Source organism: Ruditapes philippinarum, unplaced genomic scaffold (genome assembly GCF_026571515.1).
Source record: "Ruditapes philippinarum isolate M1 unplaced genomic scaffold, ASM2657151v2 ctg1086_1_1_1_1, whole genome shotgun sequence".
In the NCBI taxonomy this organism is placed as follows: domain Eukaryota; kingdom Metazoa; phylum Mollusca; class Bivalvia; order Venerida; family Veneridae; genus Ruditapes; species Ruditapes philippinarum.
The window spans coordinates 303,232-317,565 of record NW_026857769.1 but is presented as its reverse complement, the minus strand read 5'-3'; the positions used below and the strand labels follow the sequence as shown (position 1 = coordinate 317,565).

General features: G+C 33.4%; 1 protein-coding gene across 8 annotated transcripts in view; it reads left to right on the top strand.

The window, feature by feature from the left end:
* LOC132750885 (anoctamin-4-like) overlaps nt 1-14,334 on the top strand; it is a 78,359-nt gene that overhangs the window by 59,360 nt on the left and 4,665 nt on the right. For all 8 annotated transcript variants that reach the window (XM_060740948.1, XM_060740949.1, XM_060740953.1 and 5 more), the window contains 10 exons: nt 13-179; nt 749-831; nt 7,852-7,914; nt 8,434-8,508; nt 9,655-9,819; nt 10,087-10,123; nt 10,691-10,802; nt 11,689-11,746; nt 12,274-12,371; nt 13,729-13,862. In XM_060740948.1, the coding sequence (XP_060596931.1) occupies nt 13-179; nt 749-831; nt 7,852-7,914; nt 8,434-8,508; nt 9,655-9,819; nt 10,087-10,123; nt 10,691-10,802; nt 11,689-11,746; nt 12,274-12,371; nt 13,729-13,862 (992 nt within the window). The remainder of the gene's footprint in view (nt 1-12; nt 180-748; nt 832-7,851; nt 7,915-8,433; nt 8,509-9,654; nt 9,820-10,086; nt 10,124-10,690; nt 10,803-11,688; nt 11,747-12,273; nt 12,372-13,728; nt 13,863-14,334) is intronic.

Genomic DNA, 14,334 nt, shown 5'->3' with positions numbered 1-14,334 from the left:
TTTGTGTTGCAGCAATGAGATCTGTGATGTAAATAAAGCTGGTAATTTTACAATGTGTCCGTTGTGTGACAACCGGTGTACGTACTGGCGACTGCAAGAAAGTTGTTCGTATTCTCGAGCTACGTATCTGTTTGATAATCCAGCTACTGTGGCGTTTGCATGCTTCATGGCTTTATGGGGTAGGTGTTTTTTTGTCATCTCTACTTCAATTGGTTGTATATCACATTATTTTGTTATCTGTTGGTATAATTTAACCATTATATACTTCTCTAAATTACGCTACAAAAATCATTAACCACATATAAAAGAATAATAGTTGTTTAAGTCCGTATCACAAAATGACTTCTATTTTTCAGCATTTTCTAGCTCAATAAATTTCGTATAGACCTCCTTTCACCTTTATCATATTAAATATCGTAAGTGGAATCTTCCATCTTTCAATCTGGACAAAACCATTTGTCAGTTTTAGGATTAACTTAAATGCACCAACTGCATAGTGACAATTCAGACCATGTGCCTGATCTTTTCCGCACTTGTTGCGTGGGTAGAATCAGTTAGACATTTAATCATGGTCTGCACTTTTGCCATTCAGTCAGACCTTATTTTTAAAACATACCCTAAAAAGGCTGAATGGTTTTGTCCATGTTGTAAGATGGACAACTCCATTTAAGATATTAAGTGTGGTAAGGGTTCATATATGTATTGTAAGTTTTAGAGTAACATGTGGTTATATTGTACTTATTTTTAGCATCATTTTTCCACGACTTTTGGAAACGTAAGCAGAATGAGATAGAGTATGACTGGGACACGGCAGACTTCGAGATGGAGGAGGTAATATTATATAATGTATCTTATATGAGCCGCGTCATGACAAAACCAACATAGTGGGTTTGCGACCAGCATGGATCCAGACCAGCCTGCGCATCCGCGCAGTCTGATCAGGATCCATGCTGTTCGCTATCAGTTTCTTTACTTGTAATAGGGTTTGAAGGCGAACAGCATGGATCCTGATCAGACTGCGCGAATGCCCAGGCTGGTCTGGATCTATGCTGGTCGCAAACCCATTACGTTGGTTTTGTCATGACGCGGCTCATATTATCTAAACTGATCCATTGTGGCCATACCACATAGCACATGATGTTATTTTTAGTCTTTCTGAAGCATCGTATTTTACCTTGATATGTATGAGGAAACTGCAGTTAATATTTTAATTTTGTCAATATTTAATGGGATAAAGTGCATGCCATTTGAAAACTTAACATATAGGTGATTATTATAGGTGATTATTTTGCCAGATTTTAAATGTATTTCCTGACTATTAGGAGTACCTTCAAAGTTTATGTGTTTTTCATGAAAGCAAACTTAGTTTACGATCTGTGGCAGTTTTCCCGATTGTTAAGATATAATTTAGGTCTGATAAAAGAATTTTTAGGACCTTTAGTAGAAAACAATTTTCCATTAAGCATGCACCATATCTCATTACAACTGATGAAATATTTATAGCAGTTTATTCTTCTGTATATGAAGGTAAAGATTGCTGTTTTGGAGACGGTAAAAATAATTTCATTTACCACATGGTATGGCCATGGGTGAAATGACATTTCCCGGCCAATAGTTGAGACACCTCCCTAAACTTTTCAAATGAGCAATTGTTTCATGTGATTTAGATAAATTCTACAGGTAATGGCAGTGAAATTTATTCTGAAGATAATGGAAGTCGTATTTTGTTCAAAGTTTACAGAAGATTTAAAATATTTTTAGAAGAGCCTGATGATAATGACTAGTTGTAACTACGTGTATTTATGTTACTGTAAATTCACTTAATTTCGTTGGCATTAAATTTTTATGGTTTTGTCACAAAGAACATTTTCCTGGGTACTTTCATTCATGAACTGTTTATTTTCCAACAGTTAAAAAGTAAATAATGTGATACAAAATAATCTTACAACAGATGAAATGAAATTTTGATGGATCTTAAATAGGTCGATCTACAAAAACTATGAATATAAGTGCCCCACGAATAATAATGATTTTGCTGTACATGTATTCATTTAACGTAAAGAGTTGTAGATATCTACACGCATCTTTTGACAGTCGATAATTTATCCATTTAATTTTGCTAGCTGAAATAATACTGATTTTATAATGTAAAAACGTTGTATTCACAAGCAGTCATAATTATGCACATAGCAGGCCTTTAAACTACATGTATATGTATTTTTGTTTTTCTTTATTGGTAAAATATTATTATTTAAGCATGTCAAGTAGCACAGTTCTTACATTTTAAATGTCATGTTTCAAGTAAACATTTCTTTGGATTCAGATTTTCTTTTTGTCAGATTTTCACCAATGTTAATGTTTTTCTTGTTGCTTTTATTTCTCTGCTAATTTTTGAAGTACAGGGATGATATTTTTTTTTATTAGACACTTTAAAGATAATGTTGTTTTTTCATCTTTCTAATTAATTTATTTTTTTGTTTATGTGAATTTCCTACACTTTGGTAGATGGCCAGTGTAAGTGAAAGTTTTTAAGTATTTTTATGCATGTCTTTTTCTCGCATCTTGTTGTAACATTTATATGTACTTTTACTAGTGTTATTTAGTTTTGAGTATTTAATCCATGCTGATTTTTGGAGCGACATTAATTTTGCTTCGTCCATGATGCTTTAGTCAATTGTAACTGAAATTCGCCCACCAAGTTGGGAGTGCACAGGAAATAAGTCAAGTTTTTTTATTTCGTCTATACCAGCTCTGTCCAGTCAATTATTTTTTTTTGTTTTTGTTATGGCCCTAGAATAGCAGGGATATGGCCGATCGACCATGTATTGGCATTGAGCAATGATTTTACGTGCTTATACATTTTGCAGGGAATCCACAGGGCGTTACATAATGCAAAAGTTAAAAGTTCTTACTATTAACAGGGGTCGAGGGAGTTGGTGTTACAATTGACTATTTTACAGTTCATATGCTTAAAATTGTTAGTTATATTTTGGTAAAAGTTAGACTAGAATTATATCATGTCATACAACATATTATGGCATTAAGATTCAATTATGAATACACCCAAGTTATGACCAAACTCTAGGAGTTGACCTACAAGGCCAACAAGATCAAAAATACATAACCCTGCCTTACAGATATTGTTTTATTTTGCTCATCTTGACAGTTAACTGTAAAACTGTTGTAAGTCTTATTTTTATTTCTTACAAGTTACTGCAGTCTTGTGGTCAAAACAACGATTTGTGAACATTTTCTTTGAAGCTTCCATATAAGATGCTTTCAGACTTGATGCATGCTTGTAGCACAAGACTATTAAACTATGACTTTCTTTTGTAGCTTATTTATCTTTGAAAATTTAATTTACAAATTTGTTTTTGCAAGTAAGCAAGTAAGCATCAGAACAATACTTAGTCAATATTTTAGGATTTGGCATCATGAACTAACTATGCTGGGATGCCATTTAGTGACATGTTCTTGGTAGTAAGAACATATTTATAAAGAATAACATAGTTTATTGATAAAATTTAAGAGATTACTATTCAGCCGAGAGATCAAGATCTACTGGGGTCGTGTTTCAGCCAAACCCTTGTCTTCATATATCTGAAAAAAAATCTCAAGTCTTAAATTTAAGATTTGTCAAAGAGAATGTTAGTGAAAGCCGAACTGAGAACAATCTCAGTCTCTGTTTCTGAGTTGAGAATAATCTCAGGTTTTAGTTGAGATTGTTATTTCGAGAATGTTAGTGAGAGCTGGGCCAGTTCTTGAAAATTTAAGAAATAGGCTTTAGATGATTTTAATCAGTTTTTTGTATAGTTGAAATACATTTTGTTTATGCTTAATTAATGTTTTGCATTTCTCTGCATTAATGTATTTAATGATGGGAAAGAGATTGACTGTATTTGTTGTTAACTTTTAGCTTCTGTGTTGGTGCAAGAATAACTTTGCATGCCAATTGTGTAATCGATCGGCTTTTTCTGTAGTTGAATGTTAATGCTTAACGTTAATTTTTTTAGGTTTAAAGAAGGATGATACATTGTAACAATATGAGATTAATGATTGAAACTAATCCTAACATTAGTTTATACAAATTTATTTAAGTTTGATTGTGTTAGAAGCTATAAGCCTTTTGAAACACTCTTGAATACATTTCTGGAACCTAAGTTTATACAAATTTATTAAAGTTTGATTTTGTTGGAAGCTATAAGCCTTTTGAAACACTCTTGAATCCGTTTCTTGAACCAACCAGTACTAAATAAAAATGTAAAGATCCTCGCTCAATGAAACAACGGCTTGCTCTTGACAGGGTTTGAGCCCACGTGATCAGCAATCCATGGATTACTAGTAGGACTTGTTAACCACTCAGTCACGCTGCCACTCACTTACTTAAGTCTTAACAACGAGTTCTGTACAAAAATTGTTAACAGTTCAGTAGTTTCTAAACAATGAACAGATTTGTAATTATAAAGTGTATATAAAGTTATAATTGTAAAGACTGAAAGATAATCAATAATCAATCAGTTGATCAATCAATCAGATAATTTATCAATCAATCTGATAATCAGTGAATTAATCAATCAGTCAAGGGCAAGCAGATTTTTTTCCTGGTCAATCTTAATGCCAACCTAGTCGTCATATGTTGCAAGTATTTTAGATAACAGGTTGGAAATTTTCCATTGTAATGACATATTTACTCATGATGAGTCTATGATTCAAGTAGAAATTGTATAAATTGTATAAACTTTTCTTAATTGTTTAACGCCTTTGTGGTCGAGGGGTTAGAGTCGATGACTTCTAATCCAGTTACCTCTCTGGCGTGGGTTTGATGGTAGTTTAGCACGGAGGAAGATAGTTTAGTACTGGTGTAACTCTCCAGGAACGATGGTTAGGAAACTACCCGCCTATATGACTGAAATACTGTTGGGAAAAGGCGTAAAATGAAACAAACAAACAAACAAATCTTAATTGTTGATTTAATAATTTGTACCAAGCTGCTGTTGCAATTACATTAACTTAAGTTTGTTTCATTTAATTACTAGCATCCTGTGTTTAATTTATTGAATCTTTAAGAAGTTGCATGTATGTTGGGAGTTAAAATGATAATTTAAGTTCCAGACGTATGTTAATATTGATATTTAAGATATGTTGGGTATATGGTAATCATTCATTTATGCTAATGGTTATTTTGATATGTCAGTTTATCAAGCAATTTATCATGTTTTTTGTTGCTTACATTATTTCATTAATCTTTCCTGGAACATTCTTTATATTTAAAAATGAATTGCCTTTTGTCATTGTTTTGATTGTACTTTTTATATAAAGATATTTTGTGTTTGCTATTATTATGTAACCTCTTTTATCATTACCATCTGGATCAATCACATTTTCTTTAAATACCAGTATTTTAGTAAAGGTTTGTTGAATTATATGTAACATTTGACTTAAAGGAGCACCATTGTGGGTGTTTAACATGACGGGACTGGAAGGTTTTAAGGGTTTGTTTTTAGATTTGTTTAATATTTTACCAATACCTTGTTTGCAAAATTTAAGATCATTTGCTCAGTCCATTTTCTAGAGTAATTATTTTATTTATGCAAAATGGCCCCAAAATAATGATGGGTTTAATACATTTAACTAAAATTGGATAAAGAATGGCACAAAAATTAATTTTTCGATTTAATTCTGAGAATATTTCTTTATTATCTTTTGCACATTTCCCATTTTGAGTCCCAAGTTTACTGGGTATGTATGTAAGAATTTGAAATTCATTTTTTTTTGCTTTTGAACCTCAATGGAGTTCCTTTAAATAATGTTGGGGTTTTTTAGCTCACCTGTCACAAAGTGACAGGGTGAGCTTTTGTGATCGCTTTTCGTCCGGCGTCCGTCCGTCCGTCGTCCGTCCGTCCGTCCGTCCGTAAACTTTTACTTTAAATGACATCTCCTCATAAACCACTGAGCCAATTTCATCCAAACTTCACAGGAATGTTCCTTTGGTGGTCACCTTTAAAAATTGTTCAAAGAATTTAATTCCATGCAAAACTCTGGTTGCCATGGCAACCGAAAGAAAAAACTTTAAATATCTTCTTTTAAAAAACCATAAGAGCTAGAGCTTAGATATTTGGCATGAAACATCTTCTAGTGAGTGTCTACCAAGTTTGTTCAAATAAAAGCCCTGGGGTCAAAATTGGCCCCGCCCGGGGGGTCATTGATTTTCCCTATATGCATATAGTAAAAACTTAAAAAATCTTCTTTTAAAGAACCCAAAGAGCTAGAGCTAAGATATTTAGCATGAAACATGTTCTAATGGGTGTCTACCAAGTTTGTTCAAATAAAAGCCCTGGGGTGAAAATTGGCCCCGCCCCGGGGGGTCATTGATTTTCCCTATATGCATATAGTAAAAACTTAAAAAATCTTCTTTTAAAGAACTCAAAGAGCTAGAGCTTAGATATTTGGCATGAAACATCTTCTAGTGAGTGTCTACCAAGTTTGTTCAAATAAAAGCCCTGGGGTCAAAATTGGCCCCGCCCCGGGGGGTCATTGATTTTCCCTATATGCATATAGTAAAAACTTAAAAAATCTTCTTTTAAAGAACCCAAAGAGCTAGAGCTAAGATATTTAGAATGAAACATGTTCTAATGGGTGTCTACCAAGTTTGTTCAAATAAAAGCCCTAGGGTGAAAATTGGCCCCGCCCCGGGGGTCATTGATTTTCCCTATATGCATATAGTAAAAACTTAAAAATCTTCTTTTAAAGAACTCAAAGAGCTAGAGCTTAGATATTTGGCATGAAACATCTTCTAGTGTGTGTCTACCAAGTTTGTTCAAATAAAAGCCCTGGGGTCAAAATTGGCCCCGCCCCTGGGGGTCATTGATTTTCCCTATATGCATATAGTAAAAACTTAAAAATCTTCTTTTAAAGAACCCAAAGAGCTAGAGCTAAGATATTTAGCATGAAACATGTTCTAATGGGTGTCTACCAAGTTTGTTCAAATAAAAGCCCTGGGGTGAAAATTGGCCCCGCCCCGGGGTCATTGATTTTCCCTATATGCATATAGTAAAAACTTAAAAAATCTTCTTTTAAAAACTCAAAGAGCTATGGCCAAGATATTGAGCATCAAACATGTTCTAATAGGTGTCTACCAAGTTTGTTCAATACAAGCCCAGGGGTCAAAATTGGCCCCGCCCCGGGTCATTGATTTTCTTTATATGTGTTTAGCAAAAACTTTAAATCTTCTTTGAAAAAACCCAAATAGCTAGAGTTGAAATAAAATAAAAAGCCCTGGGTCAAAACTTGCCCGGCCCCAGGGGTGTCATTGTTTTTAACTATATGTGTATAGTAAAAACTTTAAAAAAAATCTTCTTTTAAAAAGCCCAATGAGCTAGAGCTTAAATGTTTAGCATGAAACATCTTCTTATGGGTGTCTACCAAGTTTGTGCAAATAAAAGCCCTTGGGTTAAATTGGCTCTGCAACGTTGGGGGGGGGGGGGTTGGGGGGCCTATATACAGGTGAGCGACCTCAGGGCCATCATGGCCCTCTTGTTTGGGTCATGTTTTTTTTTCGTACATGTAAAATGTTGAAAAGGAGAAAATTAAGTTAGTTTTAGAAGTTATATACATGTACCATGGATTTTTATTTGTTAGGAATTCTGTAGTATTAATTCTTTCATATATTATAGTACATTTTTAAGGAGTATATAATAATGTAATAAATGAGATCTAATTTTCCCTGAACTGAAGATAGTTTCAGAGCCATGGCAGCCAGTATTCTGACTATGTTACTATTGTTTTATACATAAATTGCTGTCTTCTGCTGAATTGGAAAATCCTAACTGTAGTTACATATATATATTACAGGAAACTGTGAGACCAGAGTTTGAGAACAGAGTTAGAAGGAAAAGAGAAAATCCAATCAATAAGGTGAACTTACACATGTCTTATTCTTAAAATATATATTTTCAATGAAAGAGTTCTTCCACACACAAAAAAAAGTATGACATTGTTATAACTTATAACATAAATGTATATATTTGCAATGTATGAATTTTTACTCTTTACCATAATAGATTTGTTTTATGTAACCCTTAAATTTTGGATTGTCAATTGTTACTGCTATAAAGCTAAAACTAAGCAGCCAATGGTGTAGAGCCTGGTCACTGTACATGGAGGTATATGACAGTGTGGCCTGGCTCTATATAAGTGCCATAGGAAAGACATTATCACAGATGTGGCATTCCGTGATTTAAACCCTTAAACTGCTGAATTTTTGTAATGGACTTGCCCTGATTTGAATTTGGGACATTCCATTCATAAATTAAAGCATTTTAATAGCAAAATACAAAAAAAAAAATGAGTAACAACAGTAAAGGGCCTAGTCAGACTTGAATTACTTGAAGACTTGTGGTTAATGTGTACATGTATATTTGTATGTGATTTCAGAGGTTGGAGCCATATGTACCTAACTGGAGTAAATGTTGTAGATATGGTACCACAGTTTCCATATTGCTCTTCTTTGTAAGTGCCCTACTTATATCTTTTATATCCATAGTACCATGACTTGCAAATATAAAAAATCAAGTGCATGATTCAATGTACAGTAAAGTCTATAATAAAGACCACCTCCAAAAAAAAGACAAACCTTTTGATAAAGACCTTTCTTTCACAAACCATCATTGTTGAAAATACAACAAAGTAAACTAAATCAAGACCAGTTGTCTTTCTAGTCCAAATGTGGTCTCTCTTTTGGATGGCCTTTTTCACAGGTTAGACTGTACATGTGTATATTTATTAACAGTGAAAGAGTAGTAATGAATTTTGTTATCTCTTTAATTTTAGAAAAAAAAATGGTCTTTCAGTTTTGATCATTCTTAATGAATGACTGGGAATGTGGGACTGAGGATGAATTACTGATGATTTGTGACTTAGAGTGAGTGACTGAAAGTATATATCTAAAAATAAGTGATTGAAGATTATATGATTCTGGTGATTTACTGAGGGAGTTTAGCTGAGAATTAATGAGTGAGGATATTTGACCCAGATTGTGTGTCCCAAAATGAATAAGTGTGAATGAGGCACTTAGGAATAAGGTATGAGACTGAAAATAAGTGGCAAAAGATATATAAGTGAGGAAGTGTGATTGAGCATGAGTTACTGAGGATATGTTAGTGAGGAAGTGTGATTGAGGATGAGTAACTAAGGATATTTGAGTGAGGAAGTGTGATTGAGCATGAGTGATTTAGGATATGTAAGTGAGGATGAGTGATTGAGGATATGTTAATGAGGATGTATGGCTGAGGATTTAATATTGAGGATATGTTAATGTGGATGTGTGACTGAGGCTGTCTAATTGAGGATATGTTAATGAGGATTATAAGTGACTGATTATAAATGAATGAGGCTGTGAGACTGAGGATAAATGATAAAGGTTAAATAATAGAGGATTAGTGACTAAGGAGTGAGGATATGTTAATGAAGATGAGTGACTGAGGATATGTTAATAAGGATGTATGATTGAGGATATGTGAATGAGACTGTGAGACTGAGAATAAGTGATAAAGGATAAATGATCGAGGATTAGTGACCGAGGAGGAGTGACAGTGGACTAACATGTCACATTTGCCTATATATAACTATTGTACTAATATTTTATCTATATTTAAGATGGCAATTGTGTTGGTTGCTGTGGTTGGTGTGATCATCTACAGGATAGTGATAGCAGCTGTTCTATCACGGACCGGTCAAGATGATGTGAAAGGTCGAGCTGGTCTGATAGCCTCGGCAACTGCAGCATGTATCAACTTGGTCATCATTTTCCTACTCAACTTTGTACGTATTTATTTAAGAGATACAATTCTAATCGTCTTATCAAGTTATCATATATTTGTTGTTTGGCTTTAGACTTAGGACATTATTTGTTTATGTTATTATATATTGAAATAACTAGTATAGAGTTGTTAGGGAGTATAAAAGAAATAGAGGGCGCTCAAAGTACATAATACTAAGAAAATCAATGTTGTAAGAAAAAAGAAATATTTTTGTACATTTTTAACTTTGATGTTTGTTTAAACATATTTTTTTTGCATTTTTTTTTAGATCTATCAAAGGATTGCTGAGGCACTGACAGAATTAGGTAAGTATTACATGTCATCCGTGAATTGCCATTTTTACAAAGTTGTATAACTGGCAAAGGTATTTGACAAAAGTTAATGAGCCAACCAGTATTAGGAGACTGCTAAGTACTGTAAATTGGTTTTGTCTCAAAGAATATTATTGTGGGTACTTAAATTTGTGGACCTGTTTATTTTTTCAAAAGGTAAAATATTAAAACGTTGCTTTGTGCTATCGAATTTATTGGATAATAAGCATCACATGTATACTTAACTTCATTTGCAAAAGCTAAAAACAGTTTGGGAAATAAAGTTTTTCACACATATTTATTGTGTTTTGATTGTTGACAGGATCCATACTATTCGCTTACCAACCCTTTTACAAGTAAAGAAAATAATAGCGAACAGCATGGATCCTGATCAGACTGCGCGGATTACGTTGGTTTTGTCATGACGTGGCTCATATTTCGTTTGATCCTAAATTCATAAATTGACCTATCAACAATAACCACGAATATTAGTGCCCTTAGAGTAATAATAATTTTGCTATATCTTAAATTTTGATATTTTTTGTTTGTTTATTATTTCAGAACAACATCGTACAGAATCGGAATGGGAAGATGCCTTTACCTTCAAAATGTTCCTCTTCCAATTTGTCAACTACTATGCTTCCATTATCTACATAGCTTTCTTCAAGGGCAGGTCTGTTGATGAACAAACATTGTATAGCATTTGCAGTTTCAATGCAAATAATTTCCTAGTCTTTGTTAACAACAATTTTTTTATTCACCTGACACAAAGTGCCAGAATAAGCGGATAGATTTGATAACAGTCAAGTGTATGTTATAAAGTTTCTTCATGCAAAGTATTAGATGATTGTTAATCACAGTCATCAGAGATTAAAGACATTATGCCCACCCAAAGGAACAGGTGAAAGTCAAAATAAGTTTGCATTTTGCCATAATTGCCTTCAATTTTGTAATTTACTTCGCATGAACGGCAAATGACTCGTGTTGTTCAAGAAAATTTCTGTAACTATCCATCAAAATTGACCTGAATATTTCAATTCATAAAAACAGTGGGGCAGTCTTTTTATTGTTATTGCAGATTGATATTTTATTTTAAACATTTTTTCCAATATCAAGTGCTCCTCAATCACCATTAAAACTGTCAATCTTTTGTAATATATAGTCATTTCAGCACAACTTGGCATTGAAAAAATGAGCATAATGTCACTTTAAAGGCCTATCATGGCCCTTGTGTTAGACATAGCTTTCTCAATAAGGATAAAAAGAAAGAAAATGTGATCTTCTAAGATTCAGTATTGAACTTGTTTATTGAGAAATGAGCACATCCAGCATTCAATTTGACAATGACAACAAAAACAATTCTTTTAAGGTCAGTTGAGAGAGGGACAATTGTATTATTTCTTTAAAAGATAATCTTTCTAAAAAATAATAATGTCTTAAATCTTGATATCAGAAGGTCATGTTTTTATGGTTCAACAGTTTTCTGGTTATTTGAATGTTATATAGCGGAAGACTGTACAAGGATGATGATTATTAAGACTATGAATTATGTTTTTCAGGTTTGTTGGTAGACCAGGAGACTATGACCGTAACTTATTTGGTTTCCGCCAGGAGGAAGTAAGTTGATGAAATATTTTAATAAAATCTTGCACAAATACCCTTTATAATGTAACTGTAGAATATTTATGTCCAATTATGATAGCCATGTAACAAGGTTAATTTTTTCACATGAAACTTAAAAGATAGCCATGATAAAAAGGTCAGTTTTTTTTGTTCACATAAAACTTAAAATATTAAATTTCCCTATAATGCAAGGATGCCCGATGTGTAGAAGTGTACAAGTAACTCAGAAATTCATACTTTATAATTTATGATTAACATATGCAGATGCTTCTAAATTCAAAATTTCACCATTTCATTTTTAAATGTTGAATTCTGCTTAAGCCGGTGCTTTGGGGGGTGGACAGAATCTTGAACTTAACACTTATGTCCATGAAAGGATTAAACAGAGCTTGAAGCATTTCAATTCTGCTGTTTTGTTAGCAGAATTTAGGGTCTTTAGGGATTCCGTCTCTATGATTTATTGTAGGGAATTACTTCTTTACCAAGCATTCTTGTATACCAAGCATTTAATACTCTTTCAGTGTGATCCTGCTGGCTGTCTTATTGAGTTATGTATACAACTTGGTATTATTATGGTTGGTAAACAAATCTTTGCTAACTTCAAGGAGATTATTTTACCGTAAGTACAAATTTTACGTTTCTGTTCATTTGCTTATACATGTTATATACTGAAACAGAAAAGAAACTTTCTCCAAGTTTGAATGTAGATATGTTAGTACAGTTTTTCAATCCTTTTGAAACTCGATTTTTACGTTGAATAAACATATCAGGCTTTCATACGGGGATTATCTGACCGATTTTGCAAACAAAACGAGTTTTACAAGCTACTACATGTATATAAGTGTGTACATCTAAGTGGTACCCTTGAACAACTGGCACATACTTTGCGAAAGTTTCTTTTTTGGTTCAGTATATATAATGTAACTGTGTTAGTCATTGACAACCTAAATAGGAAATTGTTTATTGGCAGGTGTTATGGTTATTGACTTCAAAACTCTTCGAATTCCAACAGGAACTTTGGATTCTTTCAAGGAAGCTGTCAAGCTAGTCTATGGAAAGACAGTGGTTCTACTCAGGTGCTGTTTTAGTCTGAAATAATGTACTGAAGAGTACATGAGTTCTTCCTCCACCAGTTATTTTGGAAAGTGGCCATATGACCTATATTGTGTCATTGTTATGTAAAGCAAACCAAAAAGTAATGGCAGACTTTTATAGTTGAGTGGTGTAGGCCACTGTCTTTAGATCACTCATTCTCCGTGTTATACATGTATATTTGTTATGAATTTTACTTAAAACTGAATGTAGAAACCTGTGAATGCCCTCAGCTTCTTAACACATTCTCATATACTGTATTAAAGAATGGTCTACTATTGTTAACATATACAAGCCATATTCTACTCTCAATATTAAAATGAACTTGACAGTACCAGCTAACTGGCTTTCGTGCATAACTAATCAATGTCTGAGATCAGTGGTCACAAACATTGAATCTTATGCTTATTGCTGATTTAGAAATCATGAAGCATTAGAAGTCAGTCATTGCGGAGAAATTGGTAATTACTGGTTAGTTTCCATGAAAGTCGATCATGTGGATCGACTGCTGGGATATGACATCAAATGTGTTCAAACCGGCGTTAAAAAACAGAAAAACGAACAAAAAACAATAAATGTGATAATATCTAAAATGATATACATGTCATGATTCTTCAATGTACTGTATAAGCAGATATTTCTGCGTGTCGAAAAGTAAGCAAATATAAAATTCCAGACATTTCACGTTGGGAAATATTAGTGAATTGTGTGAGGGTAGAATTTAATGACGGGTTGCTTGATAGTTACGCTTTTCGTCAATTCGCAAAGTTCGCCAATATTTCCGCGTCGCTAACTTAACCACTTAAACAGTAAATCAGTGTAAAAGAAAGCAGTTATTTAATGGTTGTGGTACACAAATAATATATAAATGTGTCTATTTATAGTAAGGTGATGGTATGGTTTAAGTCTCGAAGTATTGGTAAGGACAAGGAAGACAAAGTTTATACTCACTGGGAACAAGATTATAACCTTGCTGATCAACCAAAACTTGGACTCTTTGATGAATATCTAGAAATGGGTAAGTGATTATTACAAACATACAAACTCTTACATGAGGGATCATTTCATATAGAGTTAATATATTAAATTGACTTGACTGTCATGTATGTTTAATAGGGGAATAAAGTGAAGGGTGATACAAGGCAGTATAACTCTGCTTTGTAATATTCAACTTTCTTGCATGAGATAGGAGTAACTACTGTTTAGACTGTTGCTAGAAAACCTTAAATGATTACCAGTTATGCGTTATATGCAAGAAAAAAATCAACCACACGCTATCGTAACAGACCAGAATAACTAGCTGTCTGGGAACTGTTTAGTTGAAACTTGGCAGGGCCTCGTTTCTGCCTTAAACAGTTACCTGTGAGCTAGATATTATGGTCTGTACTGGAAACCAATGTAAGATCCTTATAACCTTACAAAAGCTCAGTAGTTCTACTCAGGTGCCAAGGCATTCCAGAAATTAGGCATGATGGGGTACCTGGTTGGTG